Source organism: Rhipicephalus sanguineus, chromosome 4, assembly GCF_013339695.2.
Source record: "Rhipicephalus sanguineus isolate Rsan-2018 chromosome 4, BIME_Rsan_1.4, whole genome shotgun sequence".
Classification (NCBI taxonomy): Eukaryota; Metazoa; Arthropoda; class Arachnida; order Ixodida; family Ixodidae; genus Rhipicephalus; species Rhipicephalus sanguineus.
This window is the reverse complement of record NC_051179.1, coordinates 1,395,448-1,412,209: the sequence shown is the minus strand read 5'-3', so window position 1 is coordinate 1,412,209 and position 16,762 is coordinate 1,395,448. Positions and strand designations below refer to the sequence as shown.

The following is a 16,762-nucleotide window of genomic DNA, read 5'->3' as shown; positions in this document are numbered from 1 at the left end:
TTGTTTCCTTTGCGGAAGCCCACTTCGCAGAACGTACGGGACTGTCTTCTCGAAACCTTCGCTAGGTTCGGATTCTCTGCCCAGCTGATCACTGACAACGTGACGTACTTCACCAGTAAGGTGTTCACGGATTCCTGTGACGCCCTGGGAATTCGTCACAAGCGCACGTCTGTGTATCACCCGCAAGCCAACATCACGGAAAGGGTAAACCGAAATCTGAAATCTATGCTTCTCGCGCATACTGAGCGCCATAAACACTGGGATCTGAAACTGGCAGAAATAGCGTTCGCAACTAGGACGACTGTGAATCGCTCAACAGGTTTCACTCTTGCTCAACTTAACCTGGGCAAAGAATTCAGCTTTCCGCATGACAGTGCTTTGACATGTGCAACCACTTCTCCGAGACCTCATTCAAAGTTTGTAGGAGACCTGAGGCAGAGGCTGACCGACGCGGTACAACAAGCCAGACAGCACCTCGATGTATCCCAAATGGAACAGGCACGACAGTATGACAAGCGTCGGCAAACACCTTGAGGTGGGGGACTTGGTGTTGAAACGGACACACCTTCTCAGCGATGCCTCGAAAGGTTTTGCAGCTTCCTTAGCTAACAGGTGGAACGGGCCGTATAGAATCACCCAGAAATCCATGCTCTCGTACATGTTGAAAGATTGCTTAACTAATCAAGCGTGTGGCCTTATTCGTGTCTCAGATCTGAAACCATTTTATGCACGACAAGACACAGCAGCAGGGGATCCAGATATGCCTCACCAGAGCTCGGCAACCCAGTCACCGACACCACCAAGAAAGTGGTACAACCTCCGTCCTCGGTGATGGACAAGAAGGGTTTGGGAAAATGACTCATTCCGTGTACTTCTATTTTTTCTAGTTCCGTTTTTCACGAATTTTTGAGGGAGGAGGAAGTATTCGTAGGCCTTCCCAAAGTATTCTGTTCGGTTCGCCTTGTTCTGCGCTCGATACACGTACTTTTGTTGGTAATGAGAAGAAAATGTTTACTGGTTTTTGTTTGTCCCCGCTACGTTTCAGGGTCCCGCGGCCGGACGTTCCGGACCATCCTCCGGTCCCCACTTCGCCTTTTGTAGCGTTAGCCACACTTGCATAGCCGGAGCCGATTTCGCGTGGAGCGTCATGAACCGTGCTGCGCATGCGCGAGGATCAGTGATGTCACACAGCTGGGTCACCGGAGCTGGCATCTCACGCGCTCTCCGACACCGCCGCCCGCGGCTTGCCGCTGTTGGTCTGCGGGAGGAGTGGCGTCGTAGGCGCGGCAGACACGCTGGCGCCGGCGCTGCGCAGACTCCGCCACCGCCGCGCGCGGCTCGCCGCTGCTGGTCAGCGCCGCATTCGAGAGGAGTGACGTTGTAGCCATAGACACAGTGGTGCCGGCGCGCGCGCAGCCATTCGCCTTCGCTGTGCAGTCACCGTCTGACACTGCGCTGGGGCCGCTTGATAGCGCCTCTGACTGGCGTTTGCAGGTAGGTAACGCCATGGAGAAGGAGAGCGCAAATGCTGCTCGACGGCGCAGAAGAGCCGAGAAGCTTATCTCATCGGATCCCGAAGTAGTTGCCTGGCAATTAGCGGTTCAGCGTACGAAGAATGAACAGAAGAAGGCTAATAATTCTAGACAATCTGGAAAGCTAAGAATAATAAGCTGAATCTTTGCTAACGCTACGTATATCCTGGCATAGCCGAGCTAAGCCACTGCAAATTTTTTGAGGGGGGATGTGTGGGAACCACGCCCACCGGCTCTCTCGAGATAGCGCCACGTGCTGCGCAGAGGCGGTGCGCGTGGCCCACCTGATCGGGTTAAAAGATGCAGCGCGCGCGCTGCACGGGGGAGAGGTGCCTTGGCTGCCAGGAAGGACGGATGCTGCCACCCGCGCTGGCCGATTGCTGCTGCCGGAGATCATGGTCGCCGCATTGGTGTCTCGTGTCCCCGGACCGACCCCGCCGTATGCAGCGTAGGGTTAAATAAATTGTTGTTGTGTTGTGAATTAAAGCCTCCGTCGTCCTTGCTTTAACTACGGACGGGACGCAGCAAGCACAACACCCACAACTGGGTCTGGTGAAAGGGTTTGTGCATGTCGTGACGTATCGCCGTGGTGTGTGAACTGTGCGTGCCAAGCTTCGTCGCATTTTTCTTCTGCTCCGGGAGCATGTTTCTGCAGAAGTGTCCCGTCTACAAGCCAGCGGAATCATCGTACCCGTCTCTGCGTCCGAGTGGGCCTCCCCACTGGCCTGCAAGGGTTGACGCTCGGGCAAGTTCGTGGGGATAATTTCAAAATGTTAACAGCGCTTTTTAAAATGAGTCCCAATTGGTCCTCGTAAAGAAAAAAGATGAATCCATCCGTCTGTGTGTGGACCTGCGAGAGCCGAACAAGGCTATCATCATAGACAGTTTTCCACTTCCCCACGATGAAGAACTTCGACAGCTGTCTGGTGTGGTATGTTTTTCTAAGCTGAACCTCGCGTCCGCGTATCATCAAGTTGAACTTTCTGAATCCAGTAGAGATTTAACTACATTTACTTCACACGAAGGCTTGTTTTGTTTTCGCCGCGTGTGTTTCGGGCTTGCATTTGCTCCTGCAGTGTTTCAGAGAAAGATGTCGCTCATGCTTAAGTGTTATAGTGGTGCGCTGTGTTACTTCGATATTTTGGTTTGGGGCTGAAGTCTTGCAGAGCATGATGACAATCTCCATGCTTTTCGTACTCGCATCAGCGAATATGGAATGAAACTTTCCTGTCAGTGAATTGCAATTTTTCGCTCACAATATCAGTTCCCGCGAGTTAACGCCTGTGCAATCGAAAGTCCAGGCCATTTATAGGCACCGGGGCCCCCTGATGCCAAAACTTTGCAATGTTTTCTTGGTCTTGTTGGTTACTATTGTTGTGATCAGAACTGCACTCCTCGAAAAGGGGAAAGAAGAATGACAGGCACAGGAGCGCGGGTTCCATCCACGGCGGCTGCGACCGCACGTGAACCACGCCGAACGAACTTCCCAGGCGGTCCTAGCACACGCGGTTGCATTATGCACGCTGCCTGGCCGGGTAACCCCACCTCGACATTACCTTGGAATGCAGCGCGCGTCGATGGAAAAAATTGGCCGCGTATCTGCGTGCTTCGCTGCAAATGTCGTCGAAAGAGGATAGAGGAGCGCTGCGTTAGAGTTACTGTATATGCCACCTTTGGGTAGCAGAATTGCGCATAGGTCTGGCTAGCAACCAAGGCTATGTCGCGAAGACTCACTCCGTTTTTGCAGGCGACATGCCTACCGGGTCACCGGTCGATATGTTTGGCGTGTCGAAGACCGGTGATTTACTTTAATGTGAATGACTATTGTCAATCCAGTACGCTGCAGCGGCGCCATCGAGAAATATAAAAATTGGCCCCAGCGTCAGCTTCTCCGCAACGCATGGTTGCTAGCGGCGTTTGGAAGACAGATGCGCAACTCTGCTACCTAAAGGTAGCATATGCAGTAACTCTACGCTGCGTGAGATATGGGAGCCATCTCGCAATACGTCGGGAAACGAGCTTGTGCAGAGGGCACGGAGGAGGAAAGTTCTTTCCTTCCTCCGTGGCAGAGGGTTTCGTCGGCGCATCGCATTTTCAGCGCAGCTTAAGAAACTAGGTTCTTTAGAATTACCTATCTATGTATTTTCTATTAAGGGACCCACCTCCTAATACTTACCTAGTGATGTTGCGCCTCAGATATGCGTAATATTTATTTTTGATCGACAACGTTCACAAGTATGAACAGCCGTACCAGTTCTAGATGGGTGGGCGGTAAGCAAGTGGTTCAACTTTGGCCGGGTGGCTGAATCGAGTGACAGACAGACAAACAAAAAGACAGACAGACCAAAATTTCTGCGTTTAAGTTCCCCAAGGAACACTATTGTCTTTAAAACAGGGCGAGCAAGGACTAAGAGGCCGGCAGGTGTTCAGCGGGACGTCCCCCGAGCTGCCCTGACGCCGACTTGGCTATGCCGTACGCACTCCTTGCCCTCATACAATCGGCCTCAACTAATGGGGGAGGAGGCCAGCCTTGATTAGCGGAGAAGATGGCTCGAAACAGCCCGTCAACCTTTGGGAAATGTCTCTGTAAACATCCCTACTTGTACATATTTGTAAATACAGTTGTTGTTCTTGTCAACTCGGGCGTCCTGAATGTTGGGTCTCAGACCCTAAGGTCTCTCAATCCTTCGCGGTGGCATCAACGTACTCGCACCCGGTCTCCCAGTCGCTTCACGCAGGCGAGCGCGAAGGTCGTCGTTCTGGCCACTGTGTTCCGGTGAGGTAGTCGTCGATGTCGCGAGGCCGTTCGCCTGGCTCTGGGCGCGGCGCGTTGACGGCGAATCCTCGAAGCCCCATCTGTCGGTACTGACAGCGGCGGTACGTGTGGCCGGCCTCCCCGCAGTGGTAGCAGAGCGGGCGGTTGTCAGGGGCGCGCCAAACGTCGGTCTTTCTTAGCGTGTATCGCTGGCCGGCTGGTGGGCGGTATGACGTCGGTGGCGGCGGCGGTGGTGCCCGACGGCGGGACTGCTGGGGCGACGCGGCAGTGAACTGCGAGTGAACTGCCTAATGGTAATCACTTGCAGTTCTTAGATCTGCAAATTGTGTTTTGTGCCAATCAGGTCTGTTGGGGGTATGCCCCTCGTACAAAGAAGGCGCTTCTGCCATATGACTCCTGTCATTCAAAGTTAGTTAAACGGGGAATCGCATCGCTATGTTTGGAATCCGCCGTCAGAAAGTCGTGTATTCACAAGATGCAGTCTAGTTTCGACAACCAATTGGTCAGGCTGGCTTCAGCTGGGTTCCCTGGCTCGCTCGTCACCGGAGTCGCTGAAAGCCTCTTGCAAAAAATGAAGAAAAGGGCTCCTAGGGCCGCTGCTGAGGTCCCTCGTGAAGAGGTCAGACCGGTGGCCGTGCCGTATGTGCACAAGTTGGCCCATAACCTGAAAAAGGTTGCGAGCAGACATGGTGTTCCGCTCGTTTTTTCTGCGCACAGGAAGCTCGGAGGGCTTTGCTCTCAAATAGGAAAAGAAAAAGAAAAAGACCTTCAGAATGTAAGAGGCTGTGGAACTCGACATGGGCTATCCTACACGAAATGTGCTGAAGGGGTAGTGTACGAGATTCCTCTTGCGTGCGGCTGCTCCTATATTGGACAAACCGGCAGATGCCTAAATGAGCGAATCAGGGAGCACGAACGAAATGTAGAGCAAAATAAACAGGGCCCCAATTTACCTAAGCACATTAGGCAGTGCCCGTTAAGCTCTTGTGGACCGCGATTTACTGACGTGCGGGTTATCGCTAAAAGCTCAGACCAAACTGCCAGAGAATTAATGGAAGCATTTTTTATCGATAAAAAAGGTGACATGTGCGTCAGCGACACGTCTATAGTATTGTACAAATCAGAGAAAAAGTTCATTGAACATGCTTTATCCCGCCCCCATTGATGGCAATACAACTTTCTGCGCACGCGCTGAGGACGACATATATTTATATGTGAATTTCTACGAATAAACTTCAGTTGTTAGTGGCGCTCCGTCCCGTGTCCTTTCTTGTGTTTGTCCTGCTTTGCGCCTTAAAAAATCATTATGAACGTTCACCAACTTGCCCAACAAAAAGTTCTCCTAAACCGGTATGGGGCATACAAAACAGCACACGCCCCGCGGCGTGCTCTCCGCGGTGGTTAGCTTCTGCGCAGATTTGTAGTCCCGGCGTAAACTTAGCGTGTATTGTGCGGTTCGCACGCAGTAAAATGTTACAAGCAGACGTTTACCAGGCTGTTCGTGCGTGGCAGGCCCGAGCGCTGCGTGCTGGAATTCTTCGTGGAGCGTTTTTGTGCAACAGTACAGAACACCACTACGTGCCGTGATCAAAAACGTTCAGCCCCTGCATCATCGTATTCGAACTCACCTAGCAGTGACTTACGCGTTCTGCTGGGCGTTAGGCCTTCCCTTTCTCGTAGCCCGATTTCCCGATCTGTTGCCGGATTAGCGGTTCTTTGTTCGTGTATATGGAGTGAGCGCGTAGTAGCTATTCGGCGCAACGCCAACCTATAGTTGACGTAACTTCACGTCGAAAAGTACACCGCTGTATTGTATATGCAATCGTGCGCGTAAAGTTTGTAGTTCCAGTATGCACACAACAACAAGCACGCAGCGAGCGCACACCGCACAATACATACATCACGTAGTCCGATAACAACAACATAAGTTTATTGCCCTTTCGTTGAACGACACAGCCTCTCAAAACGTACGATGCCTTTGGCGCATGTTATATGTACGGCGCGTCAAACGCCAAAAACAAAAGTTCACGTGCGTTCTGAGTTGACACAATGAGTAAGAAGTAGGGGTGTGCGAATATTCGAAAGTTTCGAATATTCGTCGAATATTACATTCCAAACATTCGTATTCGATTCGAAAAATCGTGTATTCGAAAAGTTTCTAATATTCGATAACTTCGAATATTCGAAAAATTCGAATATGCGATTCGATTATCATGCGTAAGATAACTCGATTTCCACATTTCTGCTGCGTTCGTATAGCTGAAAACGTTGCCGAGAGGAGCGATAAACATCGTAAGTACACGGAGGCACGATATCTGCCTGCGACGAGTGCCCCAATACGTATGATGCATCTCCGACGTGCAGCGCTATTGGCGATCATGTAACCGTACTTTTCAATATTATGCGGCCGTAACGTGCCGCACTACCACTCGTTCACTATGCGGGACCACTTCTGAAAAAAGACAGTGACCCATGTGACTGGTGGCGGACTGTAGGCACCTTCAGATACCCCAGTCTGGCAAAGCTTTGCCCCATGTACCTCCCTATACCAGCCACTTCTGTTCTAAGCAAGCGTGCCTTTTCAGTGGCAGGGGGGGGGGGGGTTGTCTCTGTTAGAAGGGAGCGCCTGCTGCCTCATCATGTGGAGCAACTCATATTTCTTCATGATACCATATAGTCATTACTTTCATTGTGCCGTGATATTTGCTTGTGTTGTGATGTGCACTGTGCTAGCCTGGACATTGTGTTCTGGAGATAGCAGTGTATGTTGTGTTGCCAGTCAGGCTGTTATGTTTTTTTTTTTCAAATAGCTACATGTTAAATAAAATATTGATACTGTGGAGGCATTTTTCATGTTATATTCGATATTCGAAGGTGGATATTCGTATTCGATTCGTATTCGAAAAAATTGATATTCGTACACCCCTAGTAAGAAGCAACAGAGCGCACATCCGAGAGCTTCGCATGCAAATACCATGCATTAGTGATCAGCAATGAAGCGGACGTGTACGTACACATGAAAAGTGACACGCGGTACTTTCCGCAGTGCACGCGATTTGCACCAGGTATACGCAACCATACGCAACAGCTGGGCATTGCGTAGCTTTCCTAAAGAACACACACAAGGAGCAGCATGCGTGAATCGACTGCGCCGCGGCACCGCTTGCACGGCGAAAAAAAAGGGGTCGAATCGCGCATGCGCTTGCAAACGACACGACGGAAATCGCGAAATGTGTCGAGGCTCCTTCGCTAGGAGGCGATGCGGGTGTTTGCGATGTGGAGGCTTCACGAATGTGACGTCAGGGCCTCTCCTTATTTTTCCTTCCTCCATGGGGGTATGTCCCGCGGCCTTGGCCTGGGCGTCCGCACTCACACTACGCATGCGCAACTCTCCTCCTTCCCTCTCTCCAACAGCTGCGCGTTACTCTCTCCACTTGTGTCCCAGCACCTGCTTGCGCTTCTCCTGCGTTCTCGCTTCTGCTCTCGCGGCGCATGCGCTACTCTCCTCCTCTAGTGTCCTCTCCTTCAAGTGGTAGAGCGCTGCGCGCGTTCAGTCCAGCGCTTGATTTGGTTGACTCCTCTGAAGTGCGGACTCGACATGCCGAAATTCTCTCCTGCGCAACGCCTCGATGAGCGCATGCGCGTCCCCTCTATCTCCGCTCCTACACTGACCTCCTCTCGCGCGCCTGTCGATCGCGTTCCCCGCTCGCCCTGTGAGAATTAACGGCCAGGCTAGAGGGAAGACACAACGCGCGAAGTGTTCCTCTTCGCGTTCCACGACGCGAGGTCGGTAGCATGCCCAACGAACGCCAACGGAACGCGATCGTGCAAGTGCTCCGGCTTCGCATCGCCTCATGGTCCCCTTTAGCGGGAGATAGTGTAATATTTTGTGGTGCCTACCATCTGTGGATTTGAGTCTGCCTTCACGGAAGTGACTGGCCCGCCGACGGCAGACGAAGCAACCTGGCTAGCATTCCACAATTAACTCTGTATGCGATTTGTGCATATGTGCTAGAACGTTGCACAACTGTCTCTGTGGAGGTCCCAGAAGATGGCATGATTTGGTGAAACACTCTGATATTTCCCAATTTGTTTGTTTTTTCTAGAATACGAGTGGGGAGGGGGGCACAGCTTTGAAAAAGGCGTATTTGATGTCCCATAAGTGCGCATTTTAGTCGAGTGTGTGAGTTATTTCATCCATATGTGCCTGCAACTCACCAGTACTTGTCCTTCACCCGGGTACTTCAGCGCTTGAGCCTTGTTGCCCTCGCTCTCTTGGGCAGTCAGAGGACGCACTCTGGACAGAAACAATGACAACACATTATAGGCATAAAATGAACTGCGCTTAATATTGCTACATGCATATTGCCAACCTCTTCATGCATAAAATGTACTTGTGGGCTAGCTGGTTGGTCATATTCAGGATAAACGGCAGCGCACACCGGGTTGAGACACATACACGGAACACGAAAAAGGGCGACACTAGCGCTGAACTTCAATTGATCTTTATTGCGACCACATTTGCTTACAAAGCAACTTTTTGCGCATCCGTGTAGCATATGGCAGAGCAAGTTCAAGAGGCAATCCCAAGAGCAGCGTTTCTAGAGCCCGTTGTAAGCTCTCTTGGTGCTGCTAATACAAGTACACTAGCAAGGTACCCACTACGCCATAAATCACAATTTTTGTGAAGTTGGGAAGCACCTACTAAGCCAACATTCGTCATTATGCGGAGAAGCGAGGCACCAGCTACACGTCTGTAAGGCATTATGTGCACTTTCTTGACGCGACGACTGATGACGATGAAGAATTATGGCTCAGCCCTTTGTAATGGGTTGGAAGCTTTAAATGGCCCATCAGTTATGCTATTTGCATTGGGTGACGCCCGGTCGCTATTTCCCTCTCCCGCCATGCTGTACAACATATGTTGACGTGGGAAAAAGGGGGGGGGGGGCGAAGAACATTACTGAGACCCCGAGGAAATGGATCATGCGCTCATGGGCTTCTTTGCAACCAATACAAGTGCACTTGCGAGGAACCCACTACGCTATAAATCACTAATTTTTTAGAAGTAGGGAAGCAGGCACTATGCCATTTTTCGTCGTTCTACGGAGAGCCGTGGTACCTGCTAAACGCATGTAAGGCATTATGCGCACTTTGTTGATGCTGTGCCTGATGACGATGAAGAATTATGGCTGAGCCCATTCTAATGGGTTGGAAGCATTCAACAACCTACTCTTTGCGCAATTCGCATTGTGTGACGCCTGGTTACAGAATTCGTGTTGTGCGACGCTTGGTGCTTATTTTACTCTTCTACCACGCTATATTGCATAGGTTAATGTGGTTCCTTCCCGACATGAAGCCTGTATAGGGTCTTTTTGCAAAGCAGGTTGAAGCACCGGCATGGGTCAGAGGTTGAATACCGGGCTCCCACGCAGATGGCCCAGGTTCGAACCTCGTTCCATCCTGGAATTTTTTTCTTATTTCGTTTTTTTCTGATTTCGAGCGATAGTGATTACGTACACCGGCGGCAGACAACTACGGCGCCAAAAACGGCCGTTGCAATGATCTCATAACAGCTTTCGCTGTAATAGCGGCAGCTTGAGTGGAACCCCACGTAAATGGCACGTATTTCTTCACAAGCTCAGTACGTAGTCGAGCGATAGCTGCAAAATCTTTCACGAACCGTCTCAAGCAGGAACAGAGTCCCACAAAACTTGATGCGTCTTTGACTGACGAGGGTACAGGAAAACTTGTGACCGCAGGAATTTTCTCTGGGTGTGGCTGCACACCTGAAGCATCGATATGGTGGCCCAGCACTGCAAGCTGTCGGCGGCCGAAGTGACACTTCGACGAGTTCAATTAGAGGCCAGCTGTGCGGAAGGCGTCAAAAATAGCCGACAGACGCTCAGGTTGCGTCTCAAATGTGGGCGAAACACGAGGACGCCGTTCAGGTAACACAGGCATGTTCATCACTTGAACCCTTGTAGCAGAGAGTCCAGCAGACTGCCACGGAGTCGTGACGTCGACGAAGGCAGCAGGCGGCGTCATAGAATAAAGAACCAGTTTAGAGAAGGGAAACTGTAGCCTTGACAACGGTACAAAAGATAAGCAGCGGTAGCGCATGGAACTACCGAAGGCACCCAAGAGATGGCGCTGCGTGAACAGGAAGCGGAAAACAAAATTTATTGTTTTTTTAGGTAGAAAAAAGCAAATGGCTGCCTTTTTTAGTACCGGGTGCGTATGCGCATACGCGGGTGCCTCGGCAGATTTTTTATTCTATCCTTTTTAAACAGAAGTGGACGAAAGAGGCCGGGACTCGCGTAGGGCTACGGAGGTCTCGTTATCTTTCGCCCGCTTGTTTTGAGCGCGTCGATACGCCCAGCAGCACGCCAAAGCGCCCTTCGGAACGCAGTACCTGTGCGTACGAAGGTTACATGGAGCCGAAAGGCATACATTGGCAACTGGCACCAGTAAGAACAATTCACTAGTGAGTAGAATGAACGATAATCTTTATTGACAGTGAGCAAGCGGTAAAAGGCCCTTGTGCAGACATCGTGAGCTCGTAAACGACTAGCCTTCGCGGTACTTCCAAGAGACGAAACAAATTAGATGACGTTTGTCGCCCGTTTCCACCGTCAGCTAGCGCTCACAATAACCAACTTGTATTGTAGGACAGGTGTAAAGCATCAGCATTTTTTTGATACAGTTTCAGTACTTGTTTTCAACGAGTACGCCTGAAGACCCCCGGGTTTGTTGTTATTACAACATATTGCGGTCAGGCTGAGAATACCAAGCAGGTTCACGCAAAGAAATCACATTACAGTGGATGCCTACAGAATGGCAGAAAACATGAGCATTTTAACACGTGATACCGATGAAACAACCCATAAATGGGATATATGCAAGGCCTCAAAGAGGTGCAGAAATACAGAGAAGGGAGAAACGATTTTCTATCCCGGTCATTCTCTTATTGTGACATCGCCACTGGAAAGTAGGCTTCATCAACAGTCTGGCCAAATCGTGCTCATGCCATCGCATAATTCACTCGTTCATTTGAGCCCACCAGACCTTGCAAGTACAAGTGAAATAGCAGCTTTGTCCACTCGTGTTAGCATACAACTCAAAAGCGAGAACAGTGAAGTGTGATATGTTAACGAGGTCACAAAGCAGAAAGAAAAACGCTGAGCTTGAAAGTACGTGCACCTGCCATCGTCGAGGAACCTGTGGAAACTGAAGCCTTCGCTGGTATCGCAGCTCCTGCGGCACCATACAGTAGCACACCGACTGCCCACCATAATTGCAATATGATTACATCGGTGAATTAAAAAACTTTCATGCGTATTTTAGACAACATTAACGATAGAATGCGCAAGAAAAGGGGAGCAACAAACCAGCTGCCAACCATCGGACGATAACTGCGCATATTCTGCGCGCTATCTGAGGCACCCGAGACGCAGCGGAGCACTTTTTGCGCTTCGTCACTGGTCACCGCGATGGTCCGCTTGCTCGCTACCGCCCGCCGGCCGTCAGCGGTGAGCGACAAGGCAGAGATGTTTTCAATCACTAAACAACAAATTTACTCATTATTCAAACATTACTTTCAGTTACACAAGAAAAAGCACTTTTATGCGGCAATGATAGATGTATTTCTCTTAAATATTGCTTTTATTACGGCGCCTCTGGCGGATTTTTTGGCGTCGCCGAGGGCAGATTTGAACGGAGCCACTATGGTTTGTTTTTTAGCTGCGACGGGGTCGATTTTTTCGCCCCCCTTCGGCGATGGCTGGAACTTGAGACTTTCCGAGGCCTGCCGGCGTGTCTAAGATGAAACTCTTTATTTGGCCTTACTTGTGGCCGGGAAAAGGAAAGTCAAACTACAGCAATACACACAATACACTGATAGCGGCGAACAGAGCGTCGGCCGTTGATAAAACTGCTCATGGCAGGGACGCGCCGTCTTTTATACATCACGCATCGAACTTTCCAGTCTTATCACTGGTTGTCGCGCAAGCTCTGGAATAATCTAGACTATTCGCGCCCTGCGCGTCATCTTAACAATAGGATCTACTACAATCGCGAAGCTTCTCGAACACTGCGGTGCGGTCAGCGTCGAGCGTTGACAACCGTTCTTGCTGGTCAAACCCGAATACATCAAAATAAAAGAAGAGCGGGAGTGGCATTGCCCCCCCCCCCTGAAGAAGCATCGTCCCGATGCTTGCGACAGAACATAGAAGGGGAAAAAAAATCCGGCAGATCCCACGCACTGTGGGAATCGATGTAATGCGAAGCAGCCAGCAAAGAGCTGCATATATCGCCTTGTGTGTGTTTGAGCCAAATGAAATCATTCATGCCAAGGCATCTAGTCCACCATATATCGCATGTTTGCCATGCACGCATGCATGCACAATCTGGTATATACCATGCCTATAAAACGTGTATTCTAGTATATACAATGTAGGACCTGTCATTCATGTTCATCACGCACTCGTGTCATGCCATACCAATTTTGGTATGTATCCAGTGAACAAAACCGCCGGAAGCGCACCACGACAGTGCCATGTAAATCATACCGAACATGACATGCATAACATGATTCGCATGTTAACCACTGTCATTTATGTTCGTCATGCAGTCACATCGCGCAGTACCAATTTTGGTGTCTATCAATCGAGCGAAACGGTCGCGAATGAACCGTGAGCGTGGCATGTAAGTCATGTCGTACATGACTTGCATGTTACGATTTTCATGTTACCACCTCCCATTTACGTTCGTCATACAGTCGCGTTGCGCAATACCAATTTTGGTGCATATCAATCTAGCGAAACGGCCGCGAATGAACCATGAGCGTGGCATGTAAATCATGTCGTACATGACTTGCATGTTACGATTTTCATGTTACCACCTCCCATTTACGTTCGTCATACAGTCGCGCCGCGCAATACCAATTTTGGTGCATATCAATCTAGCGAAACGGCCACGAGTGCGCCATGAGCAAGACATATAAATCATGGCGTACATGTCATTCATGTCATTATTTTCTTGTTACCACCTATCATTTATGTTCGTCGTGCAGTCACATCGCGCAGTACCAATTTTGGTGTATATCAATCGAGCGAAACGGCCGTGAATGAACCATGAGCGTGGCATGTCAATCATGTCGTACATGACTTGCATGTCATGATTTTCATGTTGCCATCTCTCATTTACGTTCGTCATACAGTCGTGTTGCGCAATACCAGTTTTGGTGTACATCTATCAAGCGAAACGGCCGCGAATGCACCATGAGTGTGGCGTGTAAATAATGACACACATGGCATGTATGTCATGGTTTTCATGTTGCCACCTGTTATTCATGTTCTTTATACAGTCACATCGCAAACACCAATTTTGGTGTATATCAATTTAGCGAAACGGCCGCGAGTGCGCCATGAGCGTAGCATGTAAACAATGTCGTACATGACATGCATGTCATGATCTTCATGTTATCACGTGTCAGTTATGTTCGTCATACAGAAATGTCTCGTCATACCAGTTTTCGTATATATCCATTCATTTAAACGGCCGCGAGCGCCCCAAGACCATGCCATGTAAATCATGCTGCACATGAAATGCGTGTCATGATTTGCATGTTAGGACTTGTCATTATGTTTGTCATGAACTCTTGCCACGTCATACCAATTTTGGTATATATGAAATTAACGGAACAACCGCGAGAGCCCCAAGGCCGTGGGATGTAAATCATGCTGTTCATGACATGCATATCATGATTTTCATGTTATGACCTGTCATTTATGTTCGTAATAAGGTCATGTTATGCCACACCAGTTTTGGTATACATCCGATTAACGAGACGGCCAGGAGAGCACAAAGTCGTAGGCGGCTAGATAGATAGATAGATACGCTCAAAGTCGCAGAAGTTCGCTAAGAAATGCTTCGCATTTAAAAACAAGTGCAAACAGAAATAAATTACAATAACAAAGGAAAAAGTAGACTCCCCAGGTTCGCTAACGCGGAAAAAACGTCTTAAGGCGCACGACATGGAGGACTTCAGGTCGTGCGCGGCATCGCTGGGAGTTCGTAATGCCGTCCGGGATGACATCGTATTCAAGAGCGCCGAGACGACGAAGAACCTTGTATGTCCTGAAGTATCACTGAAGGAGTTTTTCGCTAAGCCCACGTCGGCGTATCGGCGTCCAGACCCAAACACGGTCGCCGGGCTGGTATTCCACAAAGCGTGGTCGAAGATTGTAACGGCGGCTGTCAGTCGTCTGCTGATTTTGATGCATAGGCGGGTGAGTTCTCGGGCTTCTGCGGCGGGCTGAAGGTAAACGGTGACGTCGAGGTTTACTTCGTCGGGGATGTTGGGTAACATGGCGTCGAGCGTCGTTGCCGGGTTCCCTGCGTAGACCAACCTGTAGGGTGTCATCTGCGTCGTTTCTTGCACGGCCGTGTTGTATGCGAAGGTGACGTACGGAAGGATTGTGTTAGACGTCGACGTACACGGCCAGCATGTCGGCTATGGTCTTATTTAGGCGCTCGGTGAGGCCATTGGTCTATGGGAGGTAGGCGGTGGTCCGGCGGTGGCTTGTCTGGCCGTATCTCAGAATCGCCTGAGTTAGATCTGCAGTAAAGGCGGATAGGACCTCTAGGGCGCCATGACGTAGAACGATGCTCTCAACGAAGAACTTGGCTACCTCGGCGGCGCTGCCTTTCGGCAGGGCTCTTGTTTTGGCGTACCGGGTGAGGTAGTCGGTAGCTACGACGATTCATTTGTTTCCGGAAGTCGACGTCGGGATAAATGCGGTTGTTTATGGTGAGTCTTGCTGTGCAGACTCCCTCCGGCGTTACTAGATGACCTCCAGCTGTCCGGATTTCGGGGCCTTCCCAAGCTGTCCTAATTTTCTTCAGCTTCGTGGCGAACAGTCCACTGATGACAGAATAGTCGGCTCGGGTGTCGACGGGAGCTGTGATGCTGTGCCCATCGATAAGAACGTCGAGGTCGCTAGTTTGTCGTCTCGCCTCGCGCTTAGGTCGTGGCGTCGGGTCACGACCTGGGCTCCTCGAGGTAGTCGTTGATTTCGCGTGGTCGTTCACCCCGCTGTGGACGCGGCGCGTCAATGGCGAAACCACGAAGTCCCATCTGTCGGTTCTGGCAGCGGCGGTGAGTGTGCCGGCTTCTCCGCAGTGGTAGCAGGGTGGACGATGGTCGGGGCGCGCCAAACGTCGGTCTTCCTCGGAGCGTATCACTGGCCGGCTGGTGGGCGCGGTATGACCTCGGTGGTGGCGGCGGAACTGCTGGGGCGGCGCGGCGTCTTGACGCGGGCGAGGAGGGGGGGGGGGGGGGGGGGGGGCGTTGCGTCGGGCTGCTGCAGCATAGCTCATTGCTTGCAGTCGCATGCTGAAAGGTGCGGGCTCGACATGCCGCATGCTCGACATGCCGAAGTCGGTGATACCCGGTACGCCTTCTCTCGTAAAGGGTTCATTGATCCGGTGTTGATACGACGGCGTATTCGAGACGCTGGAATAGAGGATGCCTTATTGTTTTGTGAAAAGTCGAATAGTTGCGAGTGCTTGGATAAAATGGCCAGTAACTTGTGGCGCTCACTCGTGCTAAGAGACTTGCTTACCATCTGTAGTAGTTTCGAGTCCGAGGGGCCCGAATGGGAGGTCTCGTCTGCAGCAGCCTCGAGTACAGCCAGTAAAGCCGGTGTTTCTTCTGTGAAGAGTGCGAGCTTCATGCCAGAAGGTAGAAGTATGGGCTGGGCCGTGTAATTCATCGTCCATAATCCAGAGCGTCCGTCAACTACCAACACCATGCTATGTGGCACCAGCACATTCTTCCTTACACAGTCTGAGTGGAGAGGTTCTGTTGCAGCGTCAAATGAGCTGTACCGGAGCAAATTACCGGAACACACACGGTACACCACGCTGGGACAACATCATCGGCAACACAAAAGGCACTTTCTTGACGGGGCGAATTCTCCACGAGTCCGGTCATAACCTCGGGATGTACCGAAAGCTCCCCACTTCGACAGTCAACAGTAGCGCCACACTCCCGCAAGAAATCTATGCCTAAAATGACGTCGTGCGTAGATCGAGGAATTACGGCGAATTCAGTGGTAGATACTGTGCCACACAAGCATACATCTGCAGCACAAACATCGACCGGGCACAGTGCGTCACCACTAACACTATAAAACGTCGACAATTTGTTCCACAAGAACACAACTTTTTGTCCCAGTAGAGCTTTAAAACTAAGGCTCATCACGGAAATTGTTGCCCCAGTGTCTACGAGAGTCATAGTAGGAACATCGTCAACACATACGTGAACTTTGTTTTTCAGCATGAAGGCTGACGGAGGTATATCGATTGGCAGCGCACAGTATCCAGCGACCTCACCCCCATCGGCCGCACTGCCTAGTTTCCGGTGGTGGTGATGGAAGGCGACGCCGCG

The 16,762-nt window shown here is 50.6% G+C and overlaps 1 protein-coding gene across 1 annotated transcript in view; it reads right to left on the bottom strand.

The window, feature by feature from the left end:
* The window catches only part of LOC125758189 (kinesin-like protein KIF12), a 258,592-nt gene that overhangs the window by 150,585 nt on the left and 91,245 nt on the right, over nucleotides 1-16,762 (bottom strand). The window contains exon 3 of the mRNA XM_049415047.1: nucleotides 8,527-8,605. Coding sequence (XP_049271004.1) covers nucleotides 8,527-8,605 — 79 coding nt within the window. The remainder of the gene's footprint in view (nucleotides 1-8,526; nucleotides 8,606-16,762) is intronic.